The sequence below is a fragment of the Mytilus trossulus genome, chromosome 4 (genome assembly GCF_036588685.1).
Source record: "Mytilus trossulus isolate FHL-02 chromosome 4, PNRI_Mtr1.1.1.hap1, whole genome shotgun sequence".
Lineage (NCBI taxonomy): Eukaryota > Metazoa > Mollusca > Bivalvia > Mytilida > Mytilidae > Mytilus > Mytilus trossulus.
The window spans coordinates 4,105,866-4,126,427 of NC_086376.1; the positions used below are offsets into that span (position 1 = coordinate 4,105,866).

At 30.7% G+C, this 20,562-nt stretch overlaps 1 protein-coding gene across 1 annotated transcript; it reads right to left on the minus strand.

Moving 5' to 3' along the window:
* Positions 1-289: 289 nt before the first annotated feature.
* Positions 290-19,412, minus strand: LOC134714516 (lon protease homolog, mitochondrial-like). The gene is made up of 22 exons (XM_063575811.1): positions 18,843-19,412; positions 18,177-18,265; positions 17,356-17,484; positions 16,232-16,272; positions 15,581-15,969; positions 15,071-15,132; positions 12,632-12,699; positions 11,363-11,424; positions 10,526-10,609; positions 9,987-10,118; positions 9,545-9,633; positions 9,088-9,226; positions 8,305-8,427; positions 7,179-7,234; positions 6,675-6,762; positions 5,482-5,604; positions 3,687-3,803; positions 3,314-3,454; positions 2,694-2,859; positions 1,878-2,089; positions 1,301-1,465; positions 290-608 (listed from the first exon to the last, which is right to left on the minus strand). Exons 1-22 carry the CDS (start codon positions 19,398-19,400, stop codon positions 456-458), a joined length of 3,186 nt encoding a protein of 1,061 aa, XP_063431881.1. The 5' UTR covers positions 19,401-19,412; the 3' UTR covers positions 290-455.
* Between the last annotated feature and the right edge of the window lie 1,150 nt (positions 19,413-20,562).

The window sequence follows — 20,562 nt, forward strand, 5'->3', positions numbered from 1 at the left end:
ATTTCTAAATAAACATATACCTGATTAGAAATTACAAAACATATAATTCCAGTAACACAAAAATGCCTACCAATAGAATAACTTTTTTCTAAAAAGAAATCGTTTTTACAGTCTTAATAACAATATATTTATATTTGACATTAAGAAAAAGCAAATTCTTTTGTTAGATTAACAGGTAAGGATTTGTGAGTATTGAATGATTAGTAAATACTTTTTTCGTTGTTAAAAAAAATCATTTAACATGAGGGAGTTGTCCTTATTAATAAAGAATATATGGCGTAGAAAAAAATTAAACTGGATGGTTGACTTGATTAGTGGATTCACAGTTAAACACTTTACTAAAACTCATAAATTTGATTTACACTTTTAATTTAACATTTAGATAAAATACACAAATATCTAATTGACTTTGCAATAATCTACGAAAGAACTGGCTATTTCACAGTGACTTCCTGTCATGAATCTACAGGAAATGCAATGTCATATACTTGTTGATAATTCTCTACAAAATGAATCTCAACTCCTTCTTTGATAAAGTCTGGTAAATCTGAATAATCTTTTCTGTTCTCTTCTGGCAAGATAATACATGTTATTCCTGATCGCTTTGCCTACAAAATATATAAACTCAATTAATTGTCATACAATGCTTATAATTTGGTATACAAGTGCTGATCAAGTAAGGGACAACATCAAAAGATCGATGTAGGATAAAAAAACTTAAATCAAATAGTTTGGGGGTGGGGGGTTAAAATTCTGCAAGTTTTGTATATTTAAAATCGATTTTTACATATATCCCTATTGGTAAATCAATTTTCACCCAATTAAGTTAAGAGGGGGGTGTGGGATCAGTGAAAAAACTATGTGAATTAAGTTTTTTATCCTACATTGAACTTTTGATGTTGTCCCTAAAGCAAAGAAGGAAATGGTCCTTAAAATTATTTCAGTAGATGTAAAAAATAATCTGGTCACTAAATCAATAACAACATGTTTTTTCTAATAAAAAGAATTTGAATATTCTGATATAAAACTGTACACCATTGAAATTTAAACCAGCAATTTAAAAAATAATTATTGTTTCACAAGTATCATGCATTTGATTAAATTTCAAGAAACCAATAAATTGTTTAACTGAACACTCTCTTTGTATAAACATCTGTTTTGTGAAGGTACAAGAGTAGTTACTTAGAGATTTTCTTCATTTGGTCCCTGGTAGATGGTTTTCCCAATCATTACACGTCACCTTACTTTTGTATAATATAATATGTACATGTAGACATGATATTCAAAACTTTTCACTTACAGCAATAGTTTTCTCCTTAATACCTCCCACTGGGAGCACCTTTCCTGTTAATGACACCTCACCAGTCATTGCCAGGTTCTGTCGACATGGTCTCCCTAATGTCAGTGACAATAAAGCTGTTACTATAGTACATCCAGCACTAGGTCCATCTTTTGGTGTAGCTCCCTACAATAAAGCATTGTATGGACTAAGCAAGGATTGTAAAAGTGATAAGGACTGTGTACTATTCTTGTTGAGTGATTGCAGCAATTTCTTAATTTTGAAATTCAACTGTAGTCATACCAAATAAGAAACAATTTTCAAATATGGTGCATAACTTAAGTGTAATCCATTATTTGCCATAATTTATGGGCATGTACAAAATTCAGTAATAGCAATTAATGGTTTCTTTAATTAGCCTGTTGGAAAGATGTAATCACTTGTTAAAGGTGAATGAAAGATTGATCTCTTACAAGATCATATCCAAAGGAAAAATTATCTACACTATGTCAAAAAGAGAGCCTGGATATGTATCTTCAAAGTGATGAAAACTCAAGGAAGAGCTGACTTGCAGAAATGAAAGACTGAATGATCTTACCTCAGGGACATGTAAATGTAGCTGTGCTTTCTGTAGGAAGTGATTATCAGGTTCTGTCTGTGCCATGTATGATTTAGCATAGGTATAAGCTAGCTGTATACTTTCTTGCATGACTTTGCCAAGATTGCCAGTTACTTCCATAGCACCATCTTTGTCAGAACCAAGTTCTACAGCTCTTTTCAATACTGTTTCTATATATAATGTAGCACCACCTAAAATAATATATGATCACTTAGAACAGGAACATGAATAAAAACATAAGATGTAGTGTCAACATATATATCATGATGTTCAACACAATCAAACTTAAAAGATCTTCTATGCCCATGAAGAAAATGAAACAACTACTATGATATCAATTTTTTTGTCTCAATATGTTGTACAGAACTCTTGATTTCTTATCTTTTCTTATCCAACTTATTTACTTTACTCATAATTTTCAAAAGACTGGATACCAAAACTGTGGCTTAAATTGTCTTGATAAATAAATTAAGAAAAACAAAACGGCAAAACTAGTTGGTCATGTTGATTGATTGATTGTTGGTTGCTTAACGTCCAGTGGCAAATATTTCATGCATATTCAGGACGATGGTCATGTTGAATGAGTTCAATTAATTCTAATTAATGATCCATACAATGTTTGTAAGCAAATGTTCTGCCTTTCCTTGAGGTAGGTAAAAGAGCAATTCCTGGTATTAAAAATATACATGCTACTAAATGAAGCAAAACTATATCAAATAATGATCTAGAAAGCTTGGTCGCTTAAGGGAAAAGAGGGTAATTGATTAAATTACTCATTCTATTGTTAAGAATTACCCATAGCAGTCCATGCTAAACCTGTGACGACACCCGATGGAGTAACATCGTACATCCTGTCTGAAGTAAATAATGGCTTCCCTACATAGTCTGATAAATTTTCTGTAGATATCTCTATATTTTCTGTGTTTTCCTTCACCATTTTAAGTGCTGCTTTCCTAAATATCTGTAAATAAAACATACTACTTCATGAACTGAGCATGATATATTTCTTCTAAATTTTATTAAACTGCTGTCAGCTGTCATTGATCTAAGCTAAGCAAATACCATATTATATTCATGGTCAGCACAGAAAACTTGCAGTATGTCAATTTAATTTAAAAAGAATTTTTAATCAGAAGACGCGTTACATCCAAAATTAAATTATTACATATCAGTTTCAACAGCAGAAATATTTAAATTGCAGACATGTATTTTTCTATTTAGTCCGACTAAGGTTAACACAGAAATGTTTTCTGAGAAAGACAATATTTAGAATCTTTAGTTTTGTTTAAAAAATATAATGAAATATCATCTGATTTACTTAATAAATTTACAGAAATTTAAAATATTTTGAAGTCTTATTGGTGTATATTGTCTGCATAGTGTGGATATGTAGAGCTAAGATGTCTTTTTCTTACCTTTTCCACCTGTTTCTGTAGATTTCTAACTCCACTCTCCCTACAGTAATGTTTGATCAGAGTATTCATGGCATCATCTGATATAGTAACACCCTCTTTAGTTATACCAGTATGTTCCTGGGCTTGTGGCACCAAATATTTCTGTAATATAAATAAACATAACATTGAAAGAGCTTTAGAACAGTCAGCTTTAAAAATATATAACACAAATTGGAATAAATTGTGGAATCCTCCAAATTTGTCAAATATACATGACATTCTTGTTTTCAATTGTCAAATAAAATTCATTGTACTCTTGATATCAATAAAAAATATATAATTTTGGGAAAGAGAAAATATAATGTGTACTTCTATCTGACTAAACACTGCCTACCTGAGCTATGGCTAATTTTTCTTCTGCTACATAACCCGATACATCTATCATTTCCATTCTGTCTTTAAGTGGTTCTGGGATTGTATCTGTCACATTGGCAGTGCAAATAAATAATACCTTAAATCATAAAATATTTCAAATTCTCTAAAATACTAAAATTAATTTTAAAGCTCAACACAAATCATGTAAACTTATCATGCCACAAGTAAGTTTTTTTTATAATTATTGGCTAAAATTGTGCAAAGACTGCAAATCTAACAATGAACAAAATGTTTCAAATACAAAACTAACTTCATGGTAAGTAAGGAAACTGTTGATTTCAAGACTTTTTCTCTGTCATGTTGAAATTCAAATTCACTTTAGAAGTAAATAATTGAAAGTTTTTATTAAGTGCCAGTCTGCCTAAGAATCAGGCAGTGGTGAAAACATGACCAAACAAACCCACCCAATTTGACATTGATTTTAGTTCATAATATGTAGTTATGCACAAAAATAACATTCGTTTCTGTTTTCTGTTCTGGTAATAGAAGATACAATTTGGTTGAAATGCACTGGAAATTAATGAATAAGGGGAGATAACTCTGTAATTTGCTATCATTCTAACCAATTTTCTAACAGAGTTATTTGATATTACCAGACACACACAAACGAAAGATTAATCATTTTTAACCCAGGATGATGGTTAGTATTAAATAGCATGATTAGCTCGGTGTTTTTTTCTGATCATGTTTTGATTTTTACCTAAATTGCCTGATTCTTACAAAGACTGACACTTTAAAAGATCCAATTAAATAAAGAGGAAACCATTAGAAATGAAAATGCAAGCTTATTGGAGAGTTGTCTCATTGGCACTCATAAAGCGTAAATTGGTTAAACTGTAATTTCATTTTGGTTTATTTGGTGTCTCCAATGAAATTGGTGTCTCCAATGAAAGTGTCGAAATTTAACAAATAAAAATAAAGCAAACACTAAAAATTGAAACACCAAAATTGTGTAACAGAATGACAATATTGTAATGTAATTGTTAGGGAAAATATTTGATTACTACATATTCCGTATATATCCTACAATTCTATATATAGCCAAATCTGCATATAAATACCATAGCTTTTACTTTATTGTCAATTTTCTGATAATAAGAAACTATTTGCAATTGCATCTGTATATGATTTCTTTATTAGGTAAACTTTATCATGTTTCTGATTTGAGAAATTTAATGATATGTTGCCAATAAACAGGTGAATAAAGGCAAATATGAATGATCTTTCTCACTACTGTTGCTCCAAAATCAAACATAACAATCAGACAAAGCACCAAAATTACCCTTCCAAAATTAAACACATGCCTTTCAAGAGAAAACTACCAAAAAATCCGGACGTCAAAATTTCCCAATTTACAGTATACCACATCTTCTTATTTACATTTATCAATCAAAATATAATAAACTGTGTAACACTAAATTTTAATACTGTGGATTCATTATTATTTGTTGGCTACCAATTTTCGTGGATTTCATGGGCACAGTCAAACCATGAAATTAAATATTCAACGAATGATAATTTTTCTATAGGTTTGTATGCAGACTTCAGCAAAACCATGAAATTAAATATCCATGAATATGCCAGTTTTTCTTAATCCACGAAAATTGGTACCCACAAAAATAAATGAATCCACAGTAGTAATGCATTGGTGGTGAGGGATTCAACTCAATTAATTTCATAAAATCTGAATGGATGATGTAGAAAAGAAAAACTGCTATCCTAAAACAATCTTTCTATTTAAAATGGTAACTTACTTTAGAACAATCAACAGTAACATCTAGATAATGGTCAAGGAAGTTAGCATTTTGTTCAGGATCTAGTAACTCAAGTAACGCTGAAGCTGGATCACCCTGGTAACCTTTACCTATCTTATCTACCTGTTAATATACAGAAACTCGATACATAAACAACTAACTTATAATTCAATATATGTTCTACTTTCATATCAATTTATGGGATGGTTTCATTTTTTTCACATGTCAAAAGGTTTCTTAATGGAACTTTTCAAAATCATAATGTTTTCATTAAAAGTATAATTGTTATTCAGTCTAAATTTAATCCTATATATACTGCAGCTGTGCTATTTGAGCAGTCAAATTGCATTGACTGTATATTTATATGTGATGTACAGTCATTGACCGTATATCACCTTGTTTGTTGACGTTCACAATGCTTTTCCATATAGTTTTATTTATGACGTCAATAAAACATACAGGTTCGCGGCAATTTTACGTTGTCTGCCCACAATCAAAGAATAATGATTTTTACCATAAATACTTCACTTAGAACAGTTTTAAGAGTTGCAGTATATAAAGAAGAACCATACATAGTCTCGAAATATCAATGTTATTTGTACTCACTCGGCTCAAAACAGGGAGAAATGCTCAACCTGTTTCTCAGCCTTGTACAAATAACATTGATATTTCGAGACAATGTATGGTTATTCTATATATATACTCATACCACATCAGCATGTTAAACAGTTAAAGATGAAACCAAACCACATCAAATTTCTTTCTCCATTTATATTAAACTAAGAACTTGTAATTACAATTTGATAGAAACAAAATAATTGTTTGCATGTGAAATAAAAGATTTATAAAAGTTATGATCTGTTTGACAGCCAGTTGTTTTAATATAATTGAGACTGCATGGGAGTTAAACAGTCAACATTACAGCAAATCAGTCATTTCAATTGCTATCATTGTAAAGCTATGGTTTTGGTAGTTACCTTGTCAACAGCATTACTTTCCAAATCACTGAGTTTTACACACACAAAAACTAAAACATGTGGGCAAGTTTTATTTTTTTAAGTATTTTCAATGGAGAAATCTAATTTTTACTTGCAAAAGAAAGAAGATTTATAAATCCAACCTCTGTTCAATCGTTAGATAAAAGGCACAGAGAAAACCTTTTAAGTCGACATAGATCTAATAATAATACTGACCTCATCAATTAGTACAAGTGGGTTCTCAGTCTTTGTTTTCTTTAGACACTGTATCATTTTACCTGGCATGGCTCCCACATAGGTCCTCCTGTAAACAAGGTTTAACGAAAGTGAACTCTGACATTTCTGTATTAAGTTTTAAGTCATTTAAATCATATAGCTACAACCAACAGATTTTTGTTGGTTATTGAATGCTCTCAATCTTTAAAATAACCAGATCATCTGTTTATTTTCAACAGAAATTTAAAAAAAAAAATAATAGAAATTTTTTACTATTCAATAAAAATATATTGGTAAATTAATGGATTTTTTTTGTTGAAATCACAGCTATGCTTCTTTTCTTTTTTACTTCGAACTATTCTATTAGCTTCTGAAAAAGAGGACTTTTAGTTTCAGCATATCTTATACATGTTATCTATGCTTAAAATGTTGGTTCTCTCTAAAATGCTTGTAGGTTAAAATATTGCCTTTTTCTAAATTTTAGACCCTTCCAGTAAATATTACCTATGTCCTTTTATTTCAGCAACATCAGTCATACCTCCAACACTGAATCTGTAATACTAAATTATAAAAAAAAATATTAAACGTTTATGATTTTCTATGTATGATCATGAGTTATCAATTGGTTAACAATTTAAAAATTTTGAATATGCTGTAGGGTTAAAAGTCACTTAGTTTTGGAGAAATTTTGATTTTAAATTTATATACATTCAGGCCATGTCTATTCTTCTTTAAGTTTGCCAAAGTTTGCTTGAATTTTCTTGATATAAATACTTGATTGATTACCTCTGTCAGGTAATTCAGTGAATATCACATACTTCACATTATCATTCATGATTCAGATCTGAAAAGTTTATCAAGTCTATTATGCTATCTAGTTATCTGATGCATTAGCAACGAAATTCTTTACCTTTTTACTAAATACTTCTTTAAATACTGTGGATTCATTTATTTTCGTGGGTACCAATTTTCGTGGTTTGAGGAAAACTTACATATTTGTGGATATTTAATTTCGTGGTTTTGACGAAGTCTACACTCATTCCTTTAGAAAATTTGTGTGTTTCGTTGAACATTGGAATTCGTGGTTTTCCTGTACCCACGAAATCCACGAAAATTGGTATCCAACGAATAGTAATGAATCCTCAGTATTTGATTTGGCTATTAATGTTTTCACTAGAATAACTAACCTCTCTTACTCACAAATCAGGCTATGCTTGTTTTATATAGACTTGGAGAACCAGAATACTCACCTCTCTATTTAATGCTTTAGCAATAGATCTGGCTATACTTGTTTTATATAGAGATTTGGAGAACCAGAATACTCACCTCTCTATTTAATGCTTTAGCAATAGATCTGGCTATACTTGTTTTATATAGAGATTTGGAGAACCAGAATACTCACCTCTCTATTTAATGCTTTAGCAATAGATCTGGCTATGCTTGTTTTATATAGAGATTTGGAGAACCAGAATACTCACCTCTCTATTTAAAGCTTTAGCAATAGATCTGGCTATAATTGTTTTATATAGAGATTTGGAGAACCAGAATACTCACCTCTCTATTTAATGCTTTAGCAATAGATCTGGCTATGCTTGTTTTATATATAGATTTGGAGAACCAGAATACTCACCTCTCTATTTAATGCTTTAGCAATAGATCTGGCTATGCTTGTTTTACCCACCCCTGGTGGACCATAAAAACATAATATTTTTCCTTGTGTTGATTTTTTTAACTGGCTTACTGCTATAAATTCCTTTGAAATAGAACAATATATCAATTTTACTATCAAGCAAAATGAAAAGTTTAATATCATTGAAGTAAATAATACTGGATCATCTCGATATTTAAAGGTAAGATTTACAGCATCTGATCAGTACTAAAAACACCCATCAAATAATTGATTGATGGCGAGTGTTGAACACTACTTTCAGCAGTTTTTGCTTTATATTTACAGACAGTTTTAGCAATGTAGGAAGCTGGCTTATGCCGAGAGAACCTTATACTTTTAGCAGAAAAACAGGAAGTCCTAGTCAATAAAGTTCTGAGTTAAATGCAATTTTATACAAAGATGGTTCCAAATCCTAACCTCAGTGTTGACAGAATAGTGATCACTATAGATGACAACTAAGCCACAGAAAACCACTGATTATTAAAGAAGGATAGTCTACTTAAACATTAATGATAAAAACGTTTTCAACTATGAAAATTGAATTTGAAACTGGTCATTATATCATGGTATTTTCAACTAGACATTTTCGAGTATTTTTCCAGATTACTATTGAAGCAAAGAACATGCATCAACAACCAAAAACAAAATGCTTACCACAACATAGTCAAAACAGTCAACTTTTTGATAAATATATCTCATTTTTTATATATTAATCAACCAAAGTATTTTTTTTTTCCTACTTACAAGAATTCTATTTTTAACATCTTCCATTCCATAATGGTCTTCCTCCAATACTTCTTTGGCTTGATCTATTTCCAAATTCTCTTCACTATATTTACCCCAGGGTAAATTGGTCAACCAATCAAGATAATTTCTTGTTACACTGAAATAAAAATTAAGATTTTTTTCACATTTTTAAAAACTTTGACAAGTTATTTTAACGGTAGGTATAATGACAAAAGCTTAAGTGAGCAAGCTTGCATATTCACACTTAATTAAGGGAAAGAGTTTTTAAGAATTGTAGGCCCTATCAATATCTTTTTACTTACAATGTTGTTAATATCTAAATATAAATACCAAGATCTCAAAATAAGACTGTTCAGGCATTTCTTTGTGGATTGTTTAAAGGTCTAAAGACAAACCAAAAGAGATTAGTTCCAAAATATAAATCTGTCATACTAATGTCTTATGTGTATCTTACTTGAACTCTGATGAATGTTGATCAAGGAAACTGAGTTTATTTGTTTCTTCATCAATGACTTCCATAACATGTTTGGGAACCACTAAATCCTACAATATAAAAGAACATGATTATACTCCTCCACTGAGAAAATACAGTAATTATAGTATGCCTATTATTCAGTCCACATTACTCAAAATCAAGTCTGCATCTACCTGGTTCAACTTTATTACAAAAAAATCCTTTACAACAAACGAAATAACTTGAATAGGTTCAAGTCTTGAAATTGTGTAAACAATTCAATAGATGCAAAGACTGTCAAAATATAAGTCAATAACTTTCTTTTGTGTTTTGAAAACATATATATTTATAGTGCTGATGTCATTTTTTCAAATAAAACTTTAATAAAAAAAAAGACAAATTTGTTATGTTTGATATATAATGAAAATAAAAAGTTGAATACCTTTATTCTTTCTTTAAACTTATCTTCCAGAGCATCTTTATCATCTTTTTCAATACCCAAGTCCCTTTTTATAACTTTTAACTGTTCTCTTAAAATATATTCTCTGTGTTGTTTCTGGACTTTCTCTTCAACCTACATGGTAGAATGAGGAAAATATAAGTTATTTAAGTACAACTTATAAAAAGTTAGATCTTGAAATACATCAATCAAACAATAACTATCAAAATATGATTTATTAAAAAGATGGTTAAAAATAATAATCATTAGTAGAAGTCCTTGTTTTAAATGGACAAAATATGCAACAGTAATTTTTTGGCAATTTCAGAAAATGCTGCATGTAAATAATTCTATCAATGTTCTATCAAGTTTTTTTTTTCATTTTTGAAAAAATCTATCCTGTCAAATATGTTTTTATTAGCAAAATGTAAGCTTTGCAAGAGCAAAAACTAATTTAAAATTTTAGACTCATCCATATACTCATGTTTCCTTTCATTAGTTAAGTTTTATAAGTTTCTACAAATTTCTTGCAGTCTTCTTACCTCTTTCACTATTTTTCTCTGTAGTTTACAAACATCATATTCAATTTTAAGTAGTTCATATGTTAGATATAATCTTTTTGATATCTACAAAGAATAACAGAATATCAATATAATATTTCTAGTAAAATCAAGGACATAATTTATTCATTTAATTCTGAAATCATGATATAGAATTGATCAACACACAATTAAAATCTACTGCGTTTTATTGTGTAGCATACCAGCTGAAACATATGAAACCCTGTACTTATTTTTAATATCTTATTAACCTCTTCTGTAAAGTTGTTTGATTGCTGTTTCATTAAGATATACAAAATAAGAATGTGTCCCCAGTACATGGATGCCCCATCCGCACTATCATTTTCTATGTTCAGTGGACCATGAAAATACGGGAAAATCTCTAACTTGGCATTAAAATTAGAAAGATCATATCATAGTTTCAAGTTAATTGGACTTCAATTTCATCAAAAACTACCTCGACCAAATACTTTAACCTGAAGCGGGATAGATGAACAGACGGACACACATACAAGAAAACATAATGCCCATAAATAGGGCAGGGCTCAAGCTACCAGGCGACTTGGTCGAAGAAGTCGCTTTCCTGACTGTCACTTCCCTTTCCCCAACCCCAAAAAGCGAAAAACAAGTCGCCCTTTTGTTTAAGATACTCGCTTTCAGTCGCTGATAAAAATCTTTAAATCATATGTATCTGCTGTTATTTTACTTTAAATAAAACTATATCTGCTGTTGTTTTACTTTAAATAAAACTAAGAAAATAAAAGGAAAAAGTTGAAGTTGAGGTAAAAATGGACTTGTGGAGAATATAAATTAACTTACATCGGTTTCTTCAAGAACCTTTTGTTGATCTTTTGCTTCAACTGAATTTAGTAGCTGAGCAGCTAAAATATAAAAAGATAAATATGCACAATCATTAAGTCTTATAATTATATACAAGTACGAAATATATCATAGGGAACATGTGTACAAAGATTCAAGTTGATTGGACTTCAACTTCATCAAAAGACTAAAATCTTTAACCTAAAGCGGGACAGACAAACCAACTGAGTGACGCATAGATAAAAAATAACATTTTTTGCCACTTAATACTTTGTATTAACTCTGCTCAGGCAGATCCTGTAAGCACATGACTGTTTGTGCTATGGGATATAATGTCATGCAGTATTAGGAAAACTATTGGAAGGTCAACATGTATAATAGATCTTATTTTGAATAACAGCAAATCCATATTAAAACAAGAATGTGTTGAAAGTATGTGGATGCCCATTTGCACTATCATTTTCCATGTTCAATGGACCATGAAATTGGGGTAAAAACTTTAATTTGGCATTACAACAGGAAAGATCATATCATAGCCAACCTGTGTACTAAGTTTCAAGTTGATTGAACAACCTTGACCAAAAACTTTAACCTAAAGAAGCGGGATAGACACAGACAAACAGACGCAAAGACCAAAAACTTGATGCCCCTAGGGGGGACTAAGAAAAAGAAACAGATCCAGCAGCCACATAAATGTTCCTATTATATTTTATAAATTCTCATTTTTCAATCTATCCCATTTATGTTTGCATCTATCTTTGGTCATTTTTCCCCTTTGATCACACAAAAAAACTCAGATTCATTTAAAGCTAAAATTCATTCTAAAATTGATTACTACAGAGTCTGTCATGTACATAAAACACGAAAGATGACTAGCAAACAATTTTTTATGTAAAACAGATGGATAAACATGTTTAACCCTGCCATATTTTTGTGCCTGTCCCAAGTCAGGGACCTCTGGTCTTTGTTAGTCATGTATTATTTTAAATTTTAGTTTCTTGTGTACAATTTGGAGTTTAGTATGGCGTTCATTATCACTTAACTAGTATATATATTTGTTTAAAGGCCAGCTACAGGACGCCTCCAGGTGCTGGTATTTCTCACTGCATTGAAAACCTGTTGGTGACCTTCTGCTGTTGTCTGTTCTATGGTCGGGTTATTGTCTCTTTAACACATTCCCTATTTCCATTCTCCATTTTATTGCTATCTTACCTAGATCACTCTATCTTACCTAGATCACTCTATCTTACCTAGATCACTCTATCTTACCTAGATCACACATAAAAACTGGATCACCTGCAACAGATCCTTTATCTAAGATTGACAGTAACTGATCTCTGAAAAAAGAAGAATGTAAAGCGGTCAAACAGTGAAGAAAAGTAATATATATAGTCAAAAACTTTAACTGTTTTCATTTCAATATATGATAAAATTCAGTGAAATTACACACTTCATAACATGGTCTCTTCACATTTTGACACTTTATGTTTTTCTTAAATTTTTTGTAATTAAATGTTCATCAAAGTAGGATGAGACTATCAACTCTGATAGATTTTATCGATTTTGCAAAAATATATTTCACAGGTAACTTTTTCAGTTCTTCCAGTATTATATAATAATACTATACATGTATGTTTCAGGATTTATTTTCAAGTAACATGATCTAAACCAGATGCTCCGCAGGGCGTAGCTTTATACGACCGCAGAGGTTGAACCCTGAACGGTTGGGGCAAGTATGGACACAACATTCAAGCTGGATTCAGCTCAAAATTTGGATTGTGATTAAATAGTTGACACAGCATAGGTTTATGACACAGAATGAATGTGTTCCAATGAACTTAAAATTTTTGTTTTCTCTTAGAGCAATTCACTTTGCTGTTGAATATTAATCCTCTCAAAAAAATGTTTGAAGAAATTTTCATTTTATTTATGAAATTTCATTTCAAATGAGAAAATTGAACCCAATTTTTTTAATCACATCCCCCTTTCCCTTATTCCAAATTAATCTCAATTAAATTTCTAATGGAGTTTGCAACAATAACTACTCATTTAAATACATCATAAGATATTAAGATGTAAAAAAACTGCTTGTTATCACTGAATGGTAAAGATTATTTTAATTTATCAGTTGGTAGTAAAAAGTGAATATACATTGTACATAACAAAGATTTGAGTTGATTCTAGACAAAGAAAGATAACTCCAATTAAAAAAAAATATTGCTATTTCACAATATTGTGCAATTAGATATTTCTTGCTTACTATTCTGGACAAAGAAAGATAACTCTAATTAAAAAAAAATATTGCTATTTCACAATATTGTGCAATTAGATATTTCTTGCCATTGTGCAATACTGTGCAATTGAAAAGACTTGCTATTGCACAATCCTTAATATAATATTTTAGATCCTGATTTGGACCAACTTGAAAACTGGGCCAATAATCAAAAATCTAAGTACATGTTTAGATTCAGCATATCAAAGAACCCCAAGATTTCAATTTTTGTTAAAATCAAACTAAGTTTAATTTTGGACACTTTGGACTTTAATGTAGACCAATTTGAAAACAGGACCAAAAATGAAGAATCTACATACACAGTTAGATTTGGCATATCAAAGAACCCCATTTATTCAATTTTCAATGAAATCAAACAAAGTTTAATTTTGGACCCCGATTTGGACCAACTTGAAAACTGGGCCAATAATCAAGAATCTGAATACATTTTTAGATTCAGCATATCAAAGAACCCAACTGATTAATTTTTTGACAAAATCAAACTAAGTTTAATTTTGGACCCTTTGGACCTTAATGTAGACCAATTTGAAAATGGGACCAAAAATTAAGAATCTACATACACAGTTAGATTCCGCATATCAAAGAACCCCAATTATTCAATTCTTGATGAAATCAAACAAAGTTTAATTTTGGACCCTTTGGGCCCCTTTTTCCTAAACTGTTAGGACCAAAACTCCCAAAATCAATACCAACCTTCCTTTTATGGTCATAAACCTTGTGTTTAAATTTCATAGATTTCTATTTACTTATACTAAAGTTATGGTGCGAAAACCAAGAAAAATGTTTATTTGGGTCCCCTTTTGGCCCCTAATTCCTAAACTGTTGGGACCTAAACTCCCAAAATCAATACCAACCTTCCATTTGTGGTCATAAACATTGTGTTTAAATTTCATTGATTTCTATTAACTTAAACTAAAGTTATCGTGCGAAAACCAAGAATAATGCTTATTTGGGCCCTTTTTTGGCCCCTAATTCCTAAACTGTTGAAACCAAAACTCCCAAAATCAATCCCAACCTTTCTTTTGTGGTCATAAACCTTGTGTCAAAATTTCATAGATTTCTATTATCTTAAACTAAAGTTATAGCACGAAAACCAAGAAATGCTTATTTGGGCCCTTTTTGGCCCCTTATTCCTAAAATGTTGGGACCAAAACTCCCAAAATCAATACCAACCTTCCTTTTGTGGTCATAAACCTTGTGTTAAAATTTCATAGATTTCTATTCACTTTTACTAAAGTTAGAGTGCGAAAACTAAAAGTATTCGGACGACGACGACGACGACGCAGCCAACGTGATAGCAATATACGACGAAAATTTTTTCAAAATTTGCGGTCGTATAAAAATAATAGGAAAATATGTACAGAAAACATAATGTCCCTAGATGGGACATAAAAACAGCGTAAAATAGTCCATACCTGTATAAATGATTCATCATAAGTATTTCTTGAATAGTTTTAACAATTTCTGCAGTAAGAGCCTACAATAATGAGAACATAGTTGCATATGAAATGACTACTTTAATTCACAAAATCTAAATTCAGTACATTACATCTTAAAACTTTCTTTTATTTTTTATTAAATCTATCTTGAACAAAAGTTCAAGTTTCTTTAAGTGTATTCTGAGAAGTTAAAACAGACAAATTGTAAAGTAAGAGGCCCAATGCAGGAAAAACTTAATAAATAGTAAATTTCATGGTGATTTCAGTGACATAGCAAGACATTTCCATTCTAATGTTGAACTTGCACTTAGTAAATATTTCATAAGATGGCAAATTATCTCCCCTTAATATATATTTTTTTATACCCTTTATCATAATATGTTAAAAGCTTCTTCAAAGTATGTCAGCTATACAAATATAAGAACTTTTCAGACAGAGAAAAAGCAATCCAACAAACTGCCTTCTTTCACATTAATAAACACAAACCTTTATCTTAGTATCGCTAGTTAAAGGTAAATCTTTTATATTTTCTGTTTCCACCATCAGAACCTTTGGTAACTCTGGAGGTGTAACCACTAAACCTTCCAGTATATCATTGGTCGATGGAGGGGGAGTGGGCGTGATCAGTTCAGGATCTGACTTGATCAGTTCAGGATCGGGCGTGATCAGTTCAGGATCGGACGTGATCAGTTCAGGATCGGGCGCGATCAGTTCAGGATCAGGTGTGATCAATTCTGGATTACCATTCTCATCTAATTCAGATGCTTCAATTGGCAGTATAGGAGCTGAACCTCCTTTTGGATTCTCGAGAAATGTATCCAGTACATTGTTCCTCCTTCTATTCTTTCTTTTTCCTTTCTTCTTTGCTTCCTCATCTTCAAAAGTTGATTAACATAGTATAGTTCAAATATTCATAAAAGTTTAAAACTAAATTTTAATGTAATATACTCTTTTTAAAATAAATGGTTTTCTAACTTTATTTGCTCTCCAGTGGACAAATGTCTCCCAGGCAATCACACAATTTTTCTTTTATATGTTTTATATATCATGAAACTGACACTGCTAAAGAGCTATCTTTTCATTTCCTTTTTTCTTTGTATTTGTTTTATCTCAATTGTTAAGTATTATCATAGTTACCAGGTTTCTGATCTTCAGTTAACACAGACTTGATCATTATTCTGTAAAACAGGAAAATAGATACAACTGTGTAAAATTATAAATTATTCATAGTGTGTCACAACTAGAGGCTCTAAAGAGCCTGTGTCAAACACCTAAGTATATGTGAGTATTTAAGAAAGGAAGCAGATGGATTCATGACAAAATTGTGTTTTGGTGATGGTGATGTGTTTGTTCATCTTTATTCACTGAAAATTCTTGCAGTTTACAATTATCTCTATCTATAATGTACTTGGCCCAGTAGGTTCAGAGGAAAATGTTAGTAAAAATTTACAAATTTTATGAAAATTGTTAAAAATTGACTATAAAGGACAATAACTCCTTAGGGGTCAATTGACCATTTCGGTCATGTTCACCTATTTGTAAATTTTACTTTGCTGAACATTATTGCTGTTTACAGTTTATCTCTATTTATAACAATATTCAAGATAATAACCAAAAACAGCAAAATTTCCTTTAAATTACAAATTCAGGGGTAGCAATCCAGCAACGGGTTGTCTGATTTATCTGAAAATTTCAGAGCAGATAGATCTTGACCTGATGAACAATTTAACCACAGTCAGGTTTGCTCTAAATGCTTTGGTTTTTGAGTTATAAGCCAAAAACTGCATTTTACCCCTTTGTTCTATTTCTAGCCGTGGCGGCTATCTTGGTTGGATGGCGGGGTCACTGGACACATTTTTAAACTAGATACCCCAAAGATGATTGTTGCCAAATTTGGATTAATTTAGCCCAGTAGTTTCAGAGAAGAAGATTTTTGTAAAAGCTAACAACGGACGCCGACGGACGCCAAGTGATGAGAAAAGCTCACTTGAGCTAAAAAATGTGTATGAAATACATTTGTGCTAAATCATGAATCAACATTGAACTAATAAGTTGTCAACTTGCTTATGAAAATATGCTTTTTCAAATACAAAAAATAAAGAAACTATTAGAAAGTCTTTATTAGTGCAAACAATGTGGAAGAATCAGGATCTCAATAAAAAGATCTCCCCATCGTATTTTATAGATCTTGCATTTTTATCAGATATTTGCAACAATAAATGCACACATTAATTTCAGATTTAACATTTATTCTATCTTACCTTCTGTAAGCCTGTACCTCCATAATCATTTTTTTATCTGCAGCTTCCAGTACTTGCATGGAAAGAATCTTCACAAACACTCCAACATTATAAACATCACTCAAACTTTCCACAACTTCTGCATTATTACTGGAAATAAAAAAAATTACAATAAAATCATACAACAATGTCTGTCCTACACATGATAGAATGAAATATTCTTGGAATGCTTATTGATATCCCAAAGTAACTTGACCTTTTAACAAAATTAAAACCATGAAAGGTATAGATATCAGACAAGTTTGGCTTTGATCAGTAATAAAATTTCAAAGAGAAGGGTTTATAGATAATTCTATAGGGTTTATACATTTTTGTACCTTAAAACTGATGATGCAAGTAAAACAAATAGTTGTGGTAGCTTTATTCAATTTTTTGACATGATCTCAATTTCATGTATAATTCTGATAGGGAACTTCATATTCACCATTTTTCAAACATTTAGTTTTGTCTTCTATATATATAACATATTGAATTCTAAGACAGAGCAATGATATTAAATAACTACGAAGCCAGCATATTAGTTTTTTTACTTTACAACCATTTTTTTTACATTGAGTCTATGGAAGAGACATTCTGACTTTTAACAGTGCTGAAACATGTTAAATATTGAAAAATGACAAAAAAACATAAGGCTATTTTTTAGGTAGGGAAATAGGAAACACACATCTTTTTTTCTTTGGCCCAATGACCCTTTACTGTTTACACTAGATTTTGAGTATTTGCCTTGTGGTTTCACAATAAAATATTGATTGACACCTTAGGTAAATATTTTATCACTGTACCTTTCATCTTTTTTTAAAAACACACCAGCATATGGCTGTCTCAATTCCATCTTCCTCACCAAGAGACTTATCAGGTCTTTATCTGTCACCTAAAGGAAAAATATTTTGAAAATTAAAGGTAATGTTTCAGCCTGAATTTTTTTACTTGCAAATATTCAGCTTTGAGCGTCAATGATGAAGTTAAATCCAGAACATGAGAAAAGCGCTTGGACATGTTGAATGCATGAAATTTAAAGTGCTGTTCTCATTTTTTCACTAGAGTGGCAAGTCAATGACAGATCATATCAGTCGACCAATTTGGGCCTCAATAAATTTATTTTTGAAGGTCATTAATTGAATCTAGATGACATTTCAGTCATCATGGTCATTGAGTCCTTTCAGAAAATTCTGTTTTCTACTTACATGTACATTAATGTTTACAGCATGACAACAGATATTTGCAGTAGTTGATTTTTTAAACCTCAATTGATACATGTGTACTTGTACTGGGGTTCAATACACATGATACTCATGGCCATGCATAATTATATATGCAACATGAATGATGAATGAAAACTTTATATGTACAGCTAAATAATCCTTCTTCTCAACAACAAATAAAACAGAAGAAAAAATTGAACATAAAATCAGAATTGCATTTAAATATCAAACGTTGTGAATACTAACGGTTATTAATTTTCTAAATCCTGGGAAAACAATGTTACGATTAATCGTCAAAACAGGAAGGTTTGGAAAATAATCTGGGACTGTAATAGGAGCCAATAATGAATTGGTTGTAGATGTTGGTTTTTCTTCTGTTGCAGTCTCAGCTGATACATCCTCTTGCTCTCCCCCACTGCTACTGGCTCCATCTTCTCCATCACTGCTGCTACTGTTACTGCTGCAAAATCTTTTAGAAATATTAAATGTGGAGAAAGCATCATTTCTTGCAAAGGCACTGCTATTGAATATATTGCCAAGAGAATAAAAGGAAGAGTAGTTTCTGTTAATTGCAACTTGTGACTTTGGTAAAGGCAGACAAGTATGATGCAACTGTCCTTTGACCTCGTTTATGCAATCAGGTTTTGTATGAATCGAGTTTTTACATAAGCATGTCGATGCTAAAGGTTGAAGAATAACTGCTCTGTGAACTCCAGCACTCAAATGTCTAGATATTGTCATATAAAGTCGCAATTTTGCCTGTTTCGTAACACACGTGCTGGAAATTCGACCAAAAGTCGCCATGTTGAAAGTAAACTTCCGGTCTGGAGGTTCTAAATTTTGAACCTGTGACGGATATTATTTTTGTCAGATTTGCGGAAAACAAAACAAAACCCAAAAAGAACAGACAAACAAAAAATCAAAAACAAAAACAAATCGAATAAAAAAATTCAAATTCAAATACAAATAACAAAATAAAACAGAACCGTACAGAAAAAAAAGAAAAGAAGAAAAATACCCCCCCCCCCCCCCCCAAAAAAAAAAGATAAGATAAAAAAAAAAAAAAAAAAAACATTAATAAAAAAAAAAAAAAAACATTGAAAAATGTAAAAAAAATAGATTTTTTTTTTAAATATCAATATATGTATTATGAATTGACTATATAAATATGTATCACAAAATATACTTGGTGTATTTTCAGATGAAATAAAAATAAATTACAAAAAAAGATTAAAACAAAATATTGAAAAAAAAAGAAAAAAAAAACATTAATAAAAAAAGAAAAAAAAACATTAAATAATAAAAAAAATTAGAAAAAAACCCAAATACACCAACAATGTATTTTATTGACAAAGGCATTTACAAAACTCGTATTTTCCATAGAACTGATTTCTTTTCAAAATGAAAAGTGTTAAGCTGATTATCTGACAGAAGAAATACTATCAAATTCTGCATGATTAAGGATCTTACACAGTCATCTCTATTCTATCATTTTTTCAGGAGCTCGGTGGTTCTTTGCCAATGGATTTGTCTTTTTTAATTTTTTATTGCATATTATATTTTATAATCTGTGAACCAACATAATAGAAAATTTTGATAATGTAAAAATATCTACTGACTTTTAAGATTTTCCCTCTGTATCCTTTGTATTTATGGCACCTCATGCTGATAGTTTCAACATCTCATATCCCGCAAAAACGAAAAACAGCTTATTCCCTTTTTTTATTTTATTATATTGTGAACTTTAACAAGAAGTATCCAAATAAGTTAAATAGATTATAGAGCTTGTGAAAAATGTATCTGTTACTAAATGCTGACTCTTAACACAACTTTTTAAATTCAATTGAAATATCTCAGGCCTAAGGTCAAAAGACAAGAAGTCATGGCCTGTCCAATTGTTTCTTGCAAAACATACAATTATCGTCCTGGGGGTCAAAGTTCAAGGTCACATAAAGGTCATAATGTG